This window comes from Calidris pugnax, unplaced genomic scaffold, assembly GCF_001431845.1.
Source record: "Calidris pugnax isolate Ruff unplaced genomic scaffold, ASM143184v1 scaffold273, whole genome shotgun sequence".
Classification (NCBI taxonomy): Eukaryota; Metazoa; Chordata; class Aves; order Charadriiformes; family Scolopacidae; genus Calidris; species Calidris pugnax.
This window is the reverse complement of record NW_015094508.1, coordinates 8,812,365-8,826,573: the sequence shown is the minus strand read 5'-3', so window position 1 is coordinate 8,826,573 and position 14,209 is coordinate 8,812,365. Positions and strand designations below refer to the sequence as shown.

The 14,209-nt window shown below is 38.4% G+C and overlaps 2 protein-coding genes across 3 annotated transcripts in view; one reads left to right on the top strand and one right to left on the bottom strand.

The window, feature by feature from the left end:
• NDUFAF2 (NADH dehydrogenase (ubiquinone) complex I, assembly factor 2) overlaps positions 1-11,896 on the top strand; it is a 61,797-nt gene extending 49,901 nt beyond the window's left edge. For both annotated transcript variants that reach the window (XM_014965028.1, XM_014965029.1), the window contains one exon: positions 10,794-11,896. In XM_014965028.1, the coding sequence (XP_014820514.1) occupies positions 10,794-11,051 (258 nt within the window). In that variant the 3' untranslated portion in view covers positions 11,052-11,896. The remainder of the gene's footprint in view (positions 1-10,793) is intronic.
• A 1,349-nt stretch (positions 11,897-13,245) lies between these two features.
• SMIM15 (small integral membrane protein 15) lies at positions 13,246-13,870 on the bottom strand. Its single transcript, XM_014965030.1, has one exon. It carries the CDS (start codon positions 13,737-13,739, stop codon positions 13,515-13,517), a length of 225 nt encoding a protein of 74 aa, XP_014820516.1. The 5' UTR covers positions 13,740-13,870; the 3' UTR covers positions 13,246-13,514.
• Between the last annotated feature and the right edge of the window lie 339 nt (positions 13,871-14,209).

Below are 14,209 nucleotides of genomic sequence, written 5' to 3'. Positions count from 1 at the left end.
GTGTATATCTTAGCACTACTATAGCATTATGTGATCTGTCCCTTTATATATATTGTGTATGGTCAGATATGGTTGGCTGAGAACTTTTGTTCCTGTGCAGCTGTAAATTATATTTTAATCAATTTAACAAATGATGAATAATTAAGTAGACTATTACATTTCTTTATTATGTATATAGGAAACTTGATGCATGGAGCATGTTTTTGGGCAAATAGGAAATGCGTTCTTTTCTAGAGAGCTTATAGTTTTAAATTAATGAAAATGTTTTAATGGCTACAAATATTAAAATATTTTTAATCAAATGTTATTTTTATGGAAGCAAATCTAAAATTTATCACTGCATATGCAAATTAGTGTACCTGCTAATTAATGTTGTTGGAATTTATTAACAAAAGTTGTCTTGGGATATAGCAGTTGTTTTATAGGAGTGATATTCCATCCATGCAAATTATTTCTTTAAAAGACTATTCCCTTCTGTTCTTGAGCCATAGTCCACGTTCAGTGTGGCTCATCAACTAGGTTGTAAGGTAAATGTAAACGTGCTGTTTCGTATACATCCTGCCTCCCAGTTTTCCTTCTGGCTATAGATTTCACTCCTGATTTAAACTGTGGCATCTTTGTTTTGGATTTTTCACATCTCAGTTGCAAAGGAAAAAAAAAATGGGCTTACTTTGCTTTTCTGTCACCAAAGCAGATCTCTCCAAATTTAAAAGATGTTAAACAATGTAACACCTATAGGACCACTGCGGGTATCTGACACTCTTTTTGTGCACCCATGTGAATTTCAAGCAAAGTTCTGCTGATGAGAACTTCTTGAGAATTCTCAGCACTTTGTTGATAGAAACTTTGCATGGCATTCAGAAGCTTTGCTGAATTTTGTATCTCATCTTTTCATTCTGGGTCACATCCCCTTAAAAGAAAAAGCTTTATTTAAAATTTGAGTTAGCATTATGTAAATATATTAAAAATACTAATGAGATAAATTATTACTTTCTGTTAGTGCAGCTCCTAATGGAGACAGTGGTTGGATGCACGAGATAACGTTTAAGCTTTGGTTATGGTGGCTGTTCAGTAGAGTATCTGTGTCTCTATCCGTCTCTCATTTTCATACCATTAGTGTGTATGTAACACACAGCCAGTTCCCCCGGCCCCGTACGTAGTGGAGTCATGTCAAAATTGGTTTAGGTGTCTTGTATCTTAAGACACATTGAGTCTTCAACCTGGAAGGAACTGAGAGGCATGTTTCTAAGGATGTAGCAAACCTTACAAATATCAGGCATATAGTGGTTTTTTAATCCTTTCCGTGCCTAACTTTTTTTTCCTATTATTATTCAGTATTTCAGAGAGCATCAGATTTGTAGGGGTTTTTAAAGAATCCTATGGTCTGGAACACAGGGTACCTGAGTGTATTTAGAAATCTCTTATTTTTCCCCGTAATAGACCTTGTAGCTCTGCACTACTTCTGACAGTGTCCTGGGGTTCAAGAGTATTTGAGTAACTTGCCATTGCTTATGGCCTCATCTGTAGAATGGAGCTAGAAATAAAGTCACAGACCATCTTGGTGTGCCAGGAAATGCATGAGGTAAAACCAGAGAAGGTTCTTATGGCAATGCCTAGAGACACTGGTATAGAGAGAAAGGTGGTTTGTCTCTGAACCTGCCAGTGTGATACCTGGCGATTGCCAGCTGTGTGTCTATTATAATGCTCCTCTGTGAACACAGCTAGAAGTCACTTCACTGTTAAGCTGGGTGCTGCTTGCTCTGTAGTGCACGTTGGACTGCAGAGCTACAAGAATTCTCAGTTAAAATTGAAACCTCACTGTTGCTTTGCATGCATGTGTATATATGTTAATATTTCATGGAAGTAAGGTAAAATTGCACATTCATTTAATTAGTGTCAAGAGCCTGAACATAGTTTAAAATAGAACATCACAGTAAATGACTACTTTTCTTCTGTGTTATGTACTTGTTACACAGTAATAAAACTCAGTGGCTTCTAAATTGCACAGTTGGATGGAAGGTGAAATGTTAAAAAAAGAAACTTTTTGTGACAGCTCCTGCCTTCTTTCAAACTATTTCTAGCATTTCCATAATTATCTGTTTTGACAACTTCCTTGTCGAGGGAGAAAGAATGTACTTCAGTGAGTTGTAATAAGCATAAGGTTTCAATGGTTGTTTCTCCCTCCTCCCCCCTCCAAATAATTACATTGAAATTACATTCTGTTTGGTTGCCACAATGCATACCCACTTTTCCCATTTATCTCATCATAAGTATTATTTATTTGAGAGATGGTGTGATCAAAACTAGCTTCACTCACGGAGATTAGTTTACACAGAATTCACGTTTCTTTAACCAGAATGGGATGCCATTTAGGAGGAGTCTTTGTTTGACATTGTTGGAATTGTACGTTACAGTTTTGCTTCTATCTTCTTTCAGATGCTTCAGTTGAGAAGTTTGAAAATGAGAACTCTTAAATGGAGATTACTCATTTGCTAAGCACTATTATCTATGCAAGAATGTACATTTTACTCCTGAAGCCACAAAAAGCTGCAGAATATGATTTGCATATGATCTGATAAATGCTATTTAAAAAGCACAGGCATAAACAACTCTCTAAGCAAAGTATTTTCATTGTTGTCCAGGATCACAATCAGGATTGAGAATTCAGGACATACTCAAGTGACTTGACTTGCACTAAATAGTATTTTGCGTAGTAAATTGTGCATGATTCCAGTGAAAGGGCAGTCAAATTTGACAATATAAAGAGCTGAACTGCAAAGGTCTAAGTAGAAGGAAGTGGTCAGAGAAGTCACTCAAAAAAATAAATAGAGAGCTTGAAGAAGCTACCATCTTTTAGAGTATTTCCCTCTTACTCACTTTAACTTTCCCCTCGGGTCTGAAATATGGGTGCTTCTCAGCCTCCAAGAAGAGTATTGAGGCACCAGTTTGTCCCATTACTTCCAGTTTGCCTATGTTGTGGATCCCGAGGCCGTAGAGGAGAGAGCTGCTGCTCCTCTGCTACTCGTCTTTGTGTGGGAGGGAGTGCATGGAGCATTGGCTCTGTCTCCTAATTCACTGTCAGCACAGCTGAACGGGGGTGGAGGGAGAAGTAACGTGTACCAGGAAAAGGGCTGGTACAGATTACATCATATGTAGAGTAAGGGGAAAGCAAAGACCAAACTGGGACTGAGTCACAGCTACAGTTCCTTGTTTGCTCTCTGGGCATCAAGGCTATGCATTGCCCTTTGCTGAGGGCAGAGTGCAGTGGTACCCGGGCTAGCTTGTGAATTTTGCTGCATCTACATGGTTTCATCCGTGATCTTAAAAGTGTATGTAGTTCTGTACAAAAATCTTCGCAATATTATAAAAATAATTCAGGCACAAACCCCTACTGACTCCATGTGTGGTCGACAGGCTTTATATTCCCGTGTCTGTCCTTTTCCCTTCCTTTTGCCTCTCATTACATGTTCTCGCCAAACACGTGTGCTACACTGTGGTGCCCTAGTGACTATGTCAGCTCATGCCAGAGATTCTGTAGCTTAGAAGTAGCAATATAGAAATTTAGTTACAGTTAGCATTGCTTCTCTGCAGATTTTATTTACACAAAAATTGCTGTGAGTTAGAATGGGTATTTAATAGATTTAGCTTGGTAGTAAATGTGGTATTAGCAATGCATTTAAAACTAAATATCAGGCTGTCATCAAAGCATGTATTTGTACATATACTTGTAATCAATACATTGGTTTAACACAGATTAATTGAGGAGTGCTTTAAAACTGAATTGCAATTTTTGTGCTGCTACGGATTGATTCCAAAGAATTAGTGCACTTCTCATTTTCTCATTTACAGGATTAGTAGCCCAAAATGCACAAACAACCTTCACTGAACTATTACGGATGATCCTAAGGAGTTACCTTTCCTTTACAATAGAAAGGGAGTCAGAGCTTCCCATTTCAAAAACCTGCACAATATTAGAGGTCTGTTTTGGTACTTGCTGATGTTGAAGGGGTTGTTGCAATTTCTGAGCAAAAGCAACAATTCTAAAACAGCAGCTATGTTGGTTTAGTAATTTCTTTGGATAATTTGTCAAATTTATGTTTAAAGGTCAAAAAAGATGTTCTACAAAGCCTGGACAAGGAGACATGCCATAAATCGTGATGTATCCAACAAAGATCGTTCAGATCAGTTTACTTATGAATTATGCAGGGTGCATCCTTCTAAATGATCACATTGAATGCACAGAACACAGTCCAAATTTTAAGTTTATAACTGATCAGAGATCTGCTTAAAAACTAAACCTGAATGAAACAAACCTGACATTGATTTGACTGCTGTTAACTGTTGATTGACAAGGGATATTTAGCACATGTGTTCTTTACAAAATTAGCAGTTGGCTCAGTGTTTGATTTAAATAAGTATTTTAGCAAAGCCAGATACACCTTTCTAATTCAGGATGCTCCTCTTGTTTTGCCATTCACTGACATAGCCCTTTTTTTATGACATTATTTCTTACTAGCAGCCTGCCACTGCTGAACTCCTGCTCAATTGCTGAGTTAAGAAGATCTGCCCTGGACCAGAACATTCAATGCTTACTGGTTATAAGGTCCTCCCTCCACCTCCTACTCTTGAAATATGATGTAATATGTGATTATTTCATCTTGCCTGCTAAACTTGTCAAACTGGAAAATGGAGTTTAGTTAACCAGTTTGGCTATATTATAAAAAGAGGTGAATTGGCTTAACTTCTAGCACTTTGCTGGACTTGTAGTTCATTTGTCAGTGAAGAAGAAATTCTGACATGTTAAATTGTCTTGTAACAATCAACTTTTTAGTACTGTTCCAAAACAGATTTTTTTCCTTCACATTTGTCATTTTTTAAAAAAAAATTTTAGCTTGTGTGTATGAATTTTTAACAAGCAGAGTTCAAAGTTCAAGTTCATTCATGATTAAACATAAAATATTCAAACTAGACACACCAAAATACAAGAATTCTATGACTATGTGGTGTCTGTTTAGTTAAAACAAAAACCATTAATCTGTCCAGATATTTTTCTGTTCTGAAATCAAATAGTAGTTAGCTAACCCTGTTCAAATCAAGAGAAATCATGAGTATTTCAACATACGTAGGAGTTGGAATAGTTCCTGAGACAATATAAAGAAGTTATTTGTTTTTAATTTAGCAAAATACAAACCCATCTGAAGTGAAATGTGACATCTTGCTCAAAATTAATAATACATAAAACCCTTGTACTTATAGGTTTGGGTTTTTAGAAGATCATCTAGAAAGAACAAAACTGAAACAAGTACCGGTCTGTTAAAATAACCTTTAAACAGTCCTTGGACTTCATTATATTGGTACTGTATGTCTAGCCACTTGCATCCCTAGAACCACTTGTTCACAAGTGTGGGTTGCTCTTTGCCTTCAGGAGATTGAAAATGCTCCATGAGAGGCAAGCGGTGTTATAACAGATGGTTTACTGGAGGACTGAGAAGGAAACAGTAAGGAAGGAAGACGAGTTGTTGTTCCTCACATTGTGGGGTTCAGGAGATGCTGCAGGATAGAAAAGGTTAATACAGGTATTTGCCTGTGGAGAAGGCTGGCAAGAAGTCTTCAGCAAAGGCTAGTTGCTGCTGAGCCCAGTGGAGGAGCCCAGTAAGTCCCAGCTGAAGGAATCTGCGAGTCTAGAGAAACCTCTTATGTATTTATGACACTTTCCTACCAGTAGGAACTGATTTCATTTGTTCTGTAAGGCTACTAGTTTATTCAGAAAACGGAAAGCAGTGACAATATGAGATCCTTTTGGAATGGAGTGTTCTTTCACACTTAACCTTCAGCCTATAAAGCAGGTTTTCCAGTACAGCTTGGTAGGCGTTGAAAGTCATTTGATTATGGACAAATTTATAGATTTTTCTCCATCTGTGGATACTGTGAATACAGTATCCAAGCAGCAGAGGATACTTGGTGATACATCTCAGCTGCCAGAGTTAAGTTAGAGCTTTAACAAAAATATAGTTTGCAAAAAAAGTGGAAATTTCATGCTAGTGGCATCAAATTACATCCTGATCCCTTATGCAGAAATGCACATGGAAGACAGCAGTGTCTCTTGGACTGGTGTTGCCCCCATGAACAGGCTGGTTTTGATTCTTTGTTCATGCAGCTGTTACACCACCACTAAGATGTCAGAATATGCAGAAGTTGTTAGTTTCTGGATTAAAAGCAGCTTCCTCAAATTCCATGTAGGGCCTTTGCATTTTCTTAATAATAATGTTATGTTCTTCAAAAAAAACCTTAGATATCACTTTCTTAAACCCTGCCTTTCTAAGGAGGGTAGGCATACAGCTCCAGTTATTAGAAGGATTAGAAACCTCACAGAGCTTACAATAATCAGCAAAGATGGACAAGCCGTTACCTGCTTCTTCATTATATTCCACTTAAAAGTAAGCTGTAGAACATGTAGTGGCAACTAGTTCTTGCCACGTTGTGTGTATCTTGTTCCAAGTGCTGGCAGCTGATGCATTTCATGGTGAACATCTACATGTAGGGATTTCAACTGGTATAAAACATGGGTGGATGTCTTCAGGCATTTTTCATTTTTTAGTTTTGCAGCATAATCCAAATCCTTAGATTTCTCTTTTAATAAAAACAATGAAGGGTATTTCCTGTGCACTTTAGATGCCATGTGCTTCCTAAGAACTTCAGTTTCAAATGGCTTATATCATTTATTTGTATAAAGCGGGTGTTGGAAGGGCAGGCAAACCCTTAGAAAACTGCAGTCACCTGATAGAAAGCATGTTCTTTGTGTTGGATAGAATGATTTTGTACTTCCCCTAGAGGTCAGAGCACATAACATCTTCACGTTCTTTTATTTCAGCAGAAAACTTAAATGGTATGTTTTGGGGGGCAGTTTATAGTGAAGCTAGCCATATTATGAAATATTTCAATTCATCTTGGAGGATAGAAGATAAATGTTCTGAACCTGCAAACGCAATTTAAAAAAAAAGCAGCCTGTCACTCTTTGCAGTGTATCAAAGAGTAAAGGGTTGGGTAGCAACGGAGCCTCAAAGTGCAAATGTAGCGTCATGCGGGTGAGTTGGAGGAGCCTGTGGTGCCATGCAGTTTTACAGTTACTACTTGTCTTGGGTAGAAGAGCCCAGCCAATGTTGGCTGCTCTGCCGCTGTTGGGCAGGTGATAGGAAGCCGTGCAGAACTGGGAGGGTGTCTGGGGAGGAACCTTTCTAACAGTCAGTATATTTAATTGCAGTGCGGAGCCATGCAAATAAACTGAAGCCAAATCTGGAAGATTAGTTATAAATATCCTGTGCACTTCTAGTGTTTTTTAAGGATAATTCCTTCTACAGATATGCATGCAATAGCTTCATTGAAATTTGCATTTTGAAGAAAGTTGATTATCCTATTCAAATTTGGAACTACTTGGATCTTTAGTTTAAATGCCTGTAATGGCAGGGAAACTTCAGTCTCATAACTGCTTCAAACTGCAGTGGGTATGGTAATTGAATGGTAGTATTTAGAAATACAGTCACAATGTTTTAAAAAAAAAAAAATGTATGTTCTAGTGAGAGAGAATTGAGAATGAAGTATTTGCTGGTGATAATATTAGAAACAAGAAGGACTCAGTGTCTGTGAGAGAATTCCACAGAACAAACTTGCCAGTATCAAAGGACAAGATGTTTATGCTAAGAAAACTCATCTATTTGACCCAGTTTTTCTAACATGCCAATTGACACGAGATTCCCAATCCACATTTTCTTTAGTTTGAGCATAGGAACCCTGATTTCAGTGTACACGTTAGTGGCATGAATGTAATGCATAAAATGAATGCTTACAGAAACTTTGAACTTGAAAACATTTTGTCCTGGTATGCACTGTATAGAAGATTCTGAACAAGTCACTTCAGTATTTTTTTTTTTCCTGTGTTTGCTAGTGAGGATCATTCCTTGTGCTTTTTTCAAGATCAACATGGTTCTTTTACTAGATCAAGAGTATGCTTTGGCCCTTTAAAGCTGATTAAAAGAGCCTTATCGAGACGGAAACCCAGATGACAATTATACATCAGCATTTGAAAGGAACTTGGAGCACTTGGAATTTAGTTATACCTTCTATTACCTAAGATAACTTAGTTAAAGTAATCACTGAAAAAGGTTTAAAGTTAGTAAGTAGCTGTTCACAGTAAGTGAATTACATTCGTATTTTAATAAATCATTTCATGCTGTTTTAGCAGAGACTATGATGCAGTCCCCAGATATCACAAAGGTATATGACCTTGTTTCTTAGTGGGGTAATATAAGCACCGTAGGAGTAATCCCCTTGAAATCAGTAAGGTCACGGTAGATTTATACAGGCATGTGGTAAACAAGGACGGAATTGAGAGATGTTATAATGAGGTTTGGCTATATTGGCTGTTGAAAATTTGACCTTGTTACACTTGGTAATATTTTTTTTTGAGTAGGGGAGAATTTTCTCCTTCTCCCTTCCCCCTCTTACGTTTGCAAAGTCCTTTATGTGCTGCTTGTGTGTTTTCATGCTGTATGGGTATGTGAAGTGTTTTGCCTCTGCTCTGTGCATCTGTGAATTTTAGTATAGGATGCAGAGAAAGGTACTAGTTTTCATGATATTGCTAAGATAAGGTTTTCTTTAAATACTGCCTTTTTAATTTTTCTTAAATTTTCACATACTTGCTATGTCAACTCTTAGCAGTATCACATATATTTGAATGCTGTTCCTAAAATAATGTCACAGTCTTCTACTCAGAGGTGTTCTGGTCTAGTTTCTCCTTGTGTCTTCCATATACATGTAATCCAGAGAAAACTGTTCAGCCCTTTTCCTCCTGTATCCCAGTCTAAATGGGGATATTAGCAGCTTCCTTCTTACATGGAGTTGGTTGTGGTTGTGTTTGGGTTCAAAGTGTCATAAAAATGTGTGTCACCTTTGGCCTCTTCTCCCAAGTGAATAACGACAGGACCAGAGGAAATGGTCTGAAGTTGCGGCAAGGGAGGTTTAGATTAGATATTAGGAAGAATTACTTTACTGAGAGAGTGCTCAGGCACTGGAACAGCCTGCCCAGGGAGGTGGTTGGGTTGCCATCCCTGGAGGTATTTAAGAAACATGTAGATGTGGCACTTCAGGGCATGCTCTGGTGGCTGAGATTGTAGGGGGTTTTTTTGTGTGTGTATGGTTGGACTCGATCTCAGAGGTTTTTTCCAACCATGATGATTCTGTGATTCTTTCTGCTTTTGTTTCTCATACTCTCCACTATCTGCCCTAACAAAAGCACAGAGAAGTCTTGTTAGCAGAAATTGCAAAGCGCCCTTCTAATAGGAAACACATGCTAACACATAAAGCTGAGGCTATAGTATTTTTCAGGGCTTTTTCCTTTGTGTTTATGTTGGGAGTTCTTTGTGTTTTCTTCTGAACATAATGGCAAGGTCTGCTAACAGCTGTTTTTCTATTATACCTGTGCACAAGCCAGTAATTGCACTTGTTTCATCTAATAGCCTCAGCATTTCTCAAGTGGAAGCAACCAATTCCCAGTTCAAGTCATCTTCATTAGTGAATTTCCAGCTTTAATCTGTACCCAACCATGTTTCATGCAGAGCTTCACGAAGCTGAATCAGCAAGGTGTATGAGCCTTCTCTGCATACATGTCCTGGGTGGGTTTTTTGGCCTCGCAGTAGGACCTTGCATCAGATAGTTGTTTCAGCTTGTCAGGGTGGAGGCAAACCTCTACAACTAAATCACTTTTATTTGACTTTTTTTTACCTGTGCAGAGGCAGTAGGTAAAATTTTACACCCTTTATGAATGCAGTATGCTTATTCTAGCTAACACACCTGGTAGACACCTAGAGTAAACATACAGCTGGCCTGAGTGGTCTTGTGTTGTGTTCTCATCACAATACCCAGGTCCCCTTTGCTGGCCTCAGCAGAGGGTGCGTTGCCCTCCTTTGCCACTTGGACCATGCTGTCTTCTGAGTCCCTGGGGCAGCGTTCCCCTCAGTGGTTGTTGTGCTTGTCCCCAAACCCTCCCTGTGTTTTTTTTTTTTTTTTTTGAATCTTGATACCGTTTTAGGGAAGTGTTCCCTTCATATCCTTCAGTGTTTACTTGGCCTTTCCCTTATTTCTTTTTTCATTGATTAAATAACAGCTTGCATCTGCAAAAGAGTTGGGTGTTTGGGTTTTTTGTTTTTTTTTTTTTTTTTTTCTCCTGAATTACTAGTACCGGCTCAGCAGTCTCATTTCTCTCCTGGCTTTTTCCAGTTGTTATTTTATTTATTTGTTAATTTTGTATGGCTCCGGGCTATGTACTAGTGGAGTCAAGGTTGCACATCTGTTTCTCCTCAAACTGCACCCTGGGGCAGAGATCCCTGAAGTCACAGGCGCAGTGAGTTACAGGAGGAAATGCAAGTGATAAATAGCTGTATAGTAGCAAGGCCTACACAGAAAACCGTGTAAAAGGCAGCCTTATTTGTAATGCATTTTCACATTTGTTGGTACTGTTATTTAATTTCTTTTCCTTTTTGATGCAACAGAATAGTGAAACTGGGACACCACAGTGCAGTTTTGCTTCAGCACAATCAAAACGTTAAGAAACCTTTAGACTAGGGCTGAAATTGCAGTTGTAGAAAAACAATTAATTTTGCCACATTTTATTGCTTACATACCTGAAAATTTGGATTATAAAATAAAGAAGAGCAATGACTGATTAAAATGTTTTATTCCAACATTGTGTATTGCAGTTGCTTCCGCTTTATCTCATTATCTTTCTCCTGCGTTCTTAGGAGATTCTTAAGAATGAAAATTACAGAGAAGAAATGAAACAGAAAATCAAAGATGTATCCGAAAAGGACAAACTGCTTCAGGCCAAGGCGTACAAGGAGGGACTTGTTGCTGAGCCGGCTCACACCCAGGTTAAAGGCCACGCGTCAGCCCCTTACTATGGAAAGAAGGAGCCTTCACAAGACCCAACCAGCACCGCCAGCACCTTCCAGCCGGGCTCCTGGATGCCACCAGGCAGCGGTAGTAGCCAGAATAAGTGAACCATTGTCATGTACAGATACAGCTAAAATGGGTAAATATTTCAGTGGACATCAACAGCTGTTAGATGTGAGTGTGCAATAAAGTAACATTAAAGCCGCATCACGTATTTTTGCAGAGCTGTTCAAGTAGGCTTAATCACAACAAACTACTGTAAAATGTTTGGGCTTGGTGAAAAACAGGATGCGTTAAGTTTGCTTACTACAGTTGCTGTTCCTCAGTTACTTGTGCAATCAGAGGTAGGCTTTCTAGTTAACTGAATTTTCTTAAAATAATTTTTTCCTTGAGGACTCATTTGTTTTTAAAATTGTTTTTGATGTAATAATTTTTAATTAAGCAGTTCAATTAAATTTTCCAAAGCCTAGGAGTCAGTTTAAGATAGTTCTTCAGAATGCTTAATTCCCAGTTACACCACACAGTGCCGGTGTGCATTCCTCTGTCATGGGGATGGAAAAGTTCATTTATTAACAGGAATCACTATGGCACTACACTGTGACTACACACTCTATTAATCTTAAGACACATTACTGTAACTTAAGATAACAACATCTTTGAGTAATGTTTGACTTGCAGCCAACAGTGAGCGCAGGATAAAATCAGGCTGAGTTAAACTATGTTTAACTACTGAAACAGAGGTTGGAAGCACTTGGTAAAGCTGCTGGAAAATAACACAGAGTTTGGAACAAGGGACTGTCATTAGTGTTAAAATAATTAGGTTTTATCTTTGGTGTATGTGGAGAATTCCCTAAATTATTACATGTATTTGACCATAGTTTAGATACATAAAATGTGCAGATTATTTGCTTAGAGATGATGTCAAAATAAAGACTGCAGTTTTCTGAAAAAAGTATCAAATTTATTTATGCCGTGGATCCTTTATCAGTTCTCCGCGTGTTTTAAGTTATGTAGGTATCAAAGGTGGAACACATACACATTTGACAACGCCTAAGACAAAACAGAGGAGACTTAATCCCATGTATTTATAAAATGCCAAAATGTCATATTCTAGTAATGCTTGCTTTGATTAACAAAACTGAAAAGATGATCAACAATACTTCACATTTACTTTAAGTCATTTCACGTAAGAGTCCCCACTCTTAGAATCCCCCTTTGTGTCAACCAGCTCTATAGGTCTCCTCATCTGCTATTATTTGACAGTTTTATTTTTAAACATAATGAAGGACTTGTTGCTAGAAAGCACAAATCCGTGCTGTTGAGAAACGTGCTGTCTGAAAACCTAATGCTTGTCAGCATTAAAACTACAAACTCTTTAGAACTAGACTATTGATAAAAATTAGACTTTGAAAAATTAATCACTTCTGTTAGAAAAACATGAATTGGAATTAAGGTTAAATAATTTTGGCCTATTTACAACACACATGAACTTTTTCCAGTGTGCCAGCATTTTGCAACCTGGAAGGCAGCAGAGTTTGAAAAGCCATGAGAACAAATATCCCCAAAATTAGAACAAAGATCAGAAGGTCCTAAATCATAGGTAGCCAGAAGGTTAGCAAGTAACAGGAACTACTGTCATCAGCACGCGCATCCTCCTGTACTCCCCCACGGCCACCCACTATAGGTCACTAGGACACAGCACACTAGGCCACCTGGGCCTTTGGTCTCACCCCATTTATGGCTATTCTTTGAGGCATAAGAAGTTTCTGAAGGCAGAAACAAATTAGTTACAGATGGAGTATTCAGGTGATCATTAGGGAAAACCAAACAACATAGTACTGTATTTTGTAGAACACTGACTGGCTCAAGACAAATGAAGGTTGTAAGAACAAGCATTTTCCTTTAGTTTGGACCGAATTAAAAAACTGCTGATGGCCGGTAGTTCAGGAAACAGGAAAAGCTAATTCAGGTCCTCTTTTTTTTTTTTCTGGTCAGAGCTAGGTTGATGGTTGGACTAGATGTTCTTAAAGGTCCCTTCCAACCTAGGTGATTCTGTGATCACAGACACTACAGCAAGCCCCTATGGGCACGCAGCTGAATGAACTGCAGGCCCTGGAGGAAATCTGAGGGATGCTGCCTAGCTCTGAAGACAGCTTATCTCCACAGCTCTGCTGAAGGTATGCCAAAACTTGTCTTTCTGGAGTCCAGTTTAACATTTGCATAATTTGAAAATTTAAAGACACTTGTTAAGTCATAGCTCAGCTAAGGGAAAAAAAAATAATCTACCTCCAGAACCACCCAACAGATTAATTTTTTACTTCAGCATGCAAATTTAGAAAAGAAACCTGCACTAGAACACAAGTAGATGATGAGGTGACTATAGTAAGCATCACTTGGGCAAACTTTAACACAAATCATCTCAGCAGAATACATACACTGAAGGGATTACATTTCATACTTCAAGAAATAACATCAAGTATCAAAGGACAGATACAAGACAAAATGGACAAGTGTTTAATTTAAGAAGTGAATTTTTTGCACAGGGAAGACCTTTTTCTTTTTTTGCCCATTTAATCCTTCTTTGTTCGTTTGGCTTTTGCAATATTCTCTTGGCGTTTCTGCTTCTTCTTTTGCTCTCGCTCTCTGGCCTCAATCATTTTTGCCAGCTTCCATGAAAGCGCTGCACTGATTACAAACAGTGGTGTCAGGGCCAAAATTACTGTCGTGAGAAAGCCATAGGGGTCCTTTGCAGCCCACTCCACGATGTATTCAGCCCAAGCCTTAATATCAATCATTTTTTCTGGTTTTCTACTGGGAAAACCCTATGGAATGAAAAAAAAAAAAGTAATAATTTCCGAGTATTCAGAAAAAGCACACATATATTAAAATGGTAATTTTTGTGTAAGTCATCTTTCATTATCATAGAATCACAGAATGGTTAGAGTTGGAAGGGACCTTAAAGATCATTGAGTTCCAACCCCCCTGCCATGGGCAGTGACACCTCCACCAGACCAGGTTGCTCAAAGCCCCATCCAGCCTGGCCTTCAACACTTCCAGGGATGGGGCATCCACAACTTCCCTGGGCAACCTGTTCCAGTGTCTCACCACCCTCACAGGAAAGAATTTCTTCCTAATATCTAATCTAAATCTCCCCTCGTCCAATTTAAAACCATTGCCCCTTGGTCCTTTCACTACACTTCCTGACAAAGAGTCCCTCTCCGGTTCTCCTGTAGGCTCCCTTATTAAAAGGCAAGCTCATTTTTGC

Coding starts and splice junctions, on each gene's coding strand:
- SMIM15 (XM_014965030.1), bottom strand. CDS start 13,739: ATGATTGATATTAAGGCTTGGGCTGAATACATCGTGGAGTGGGCTGCA.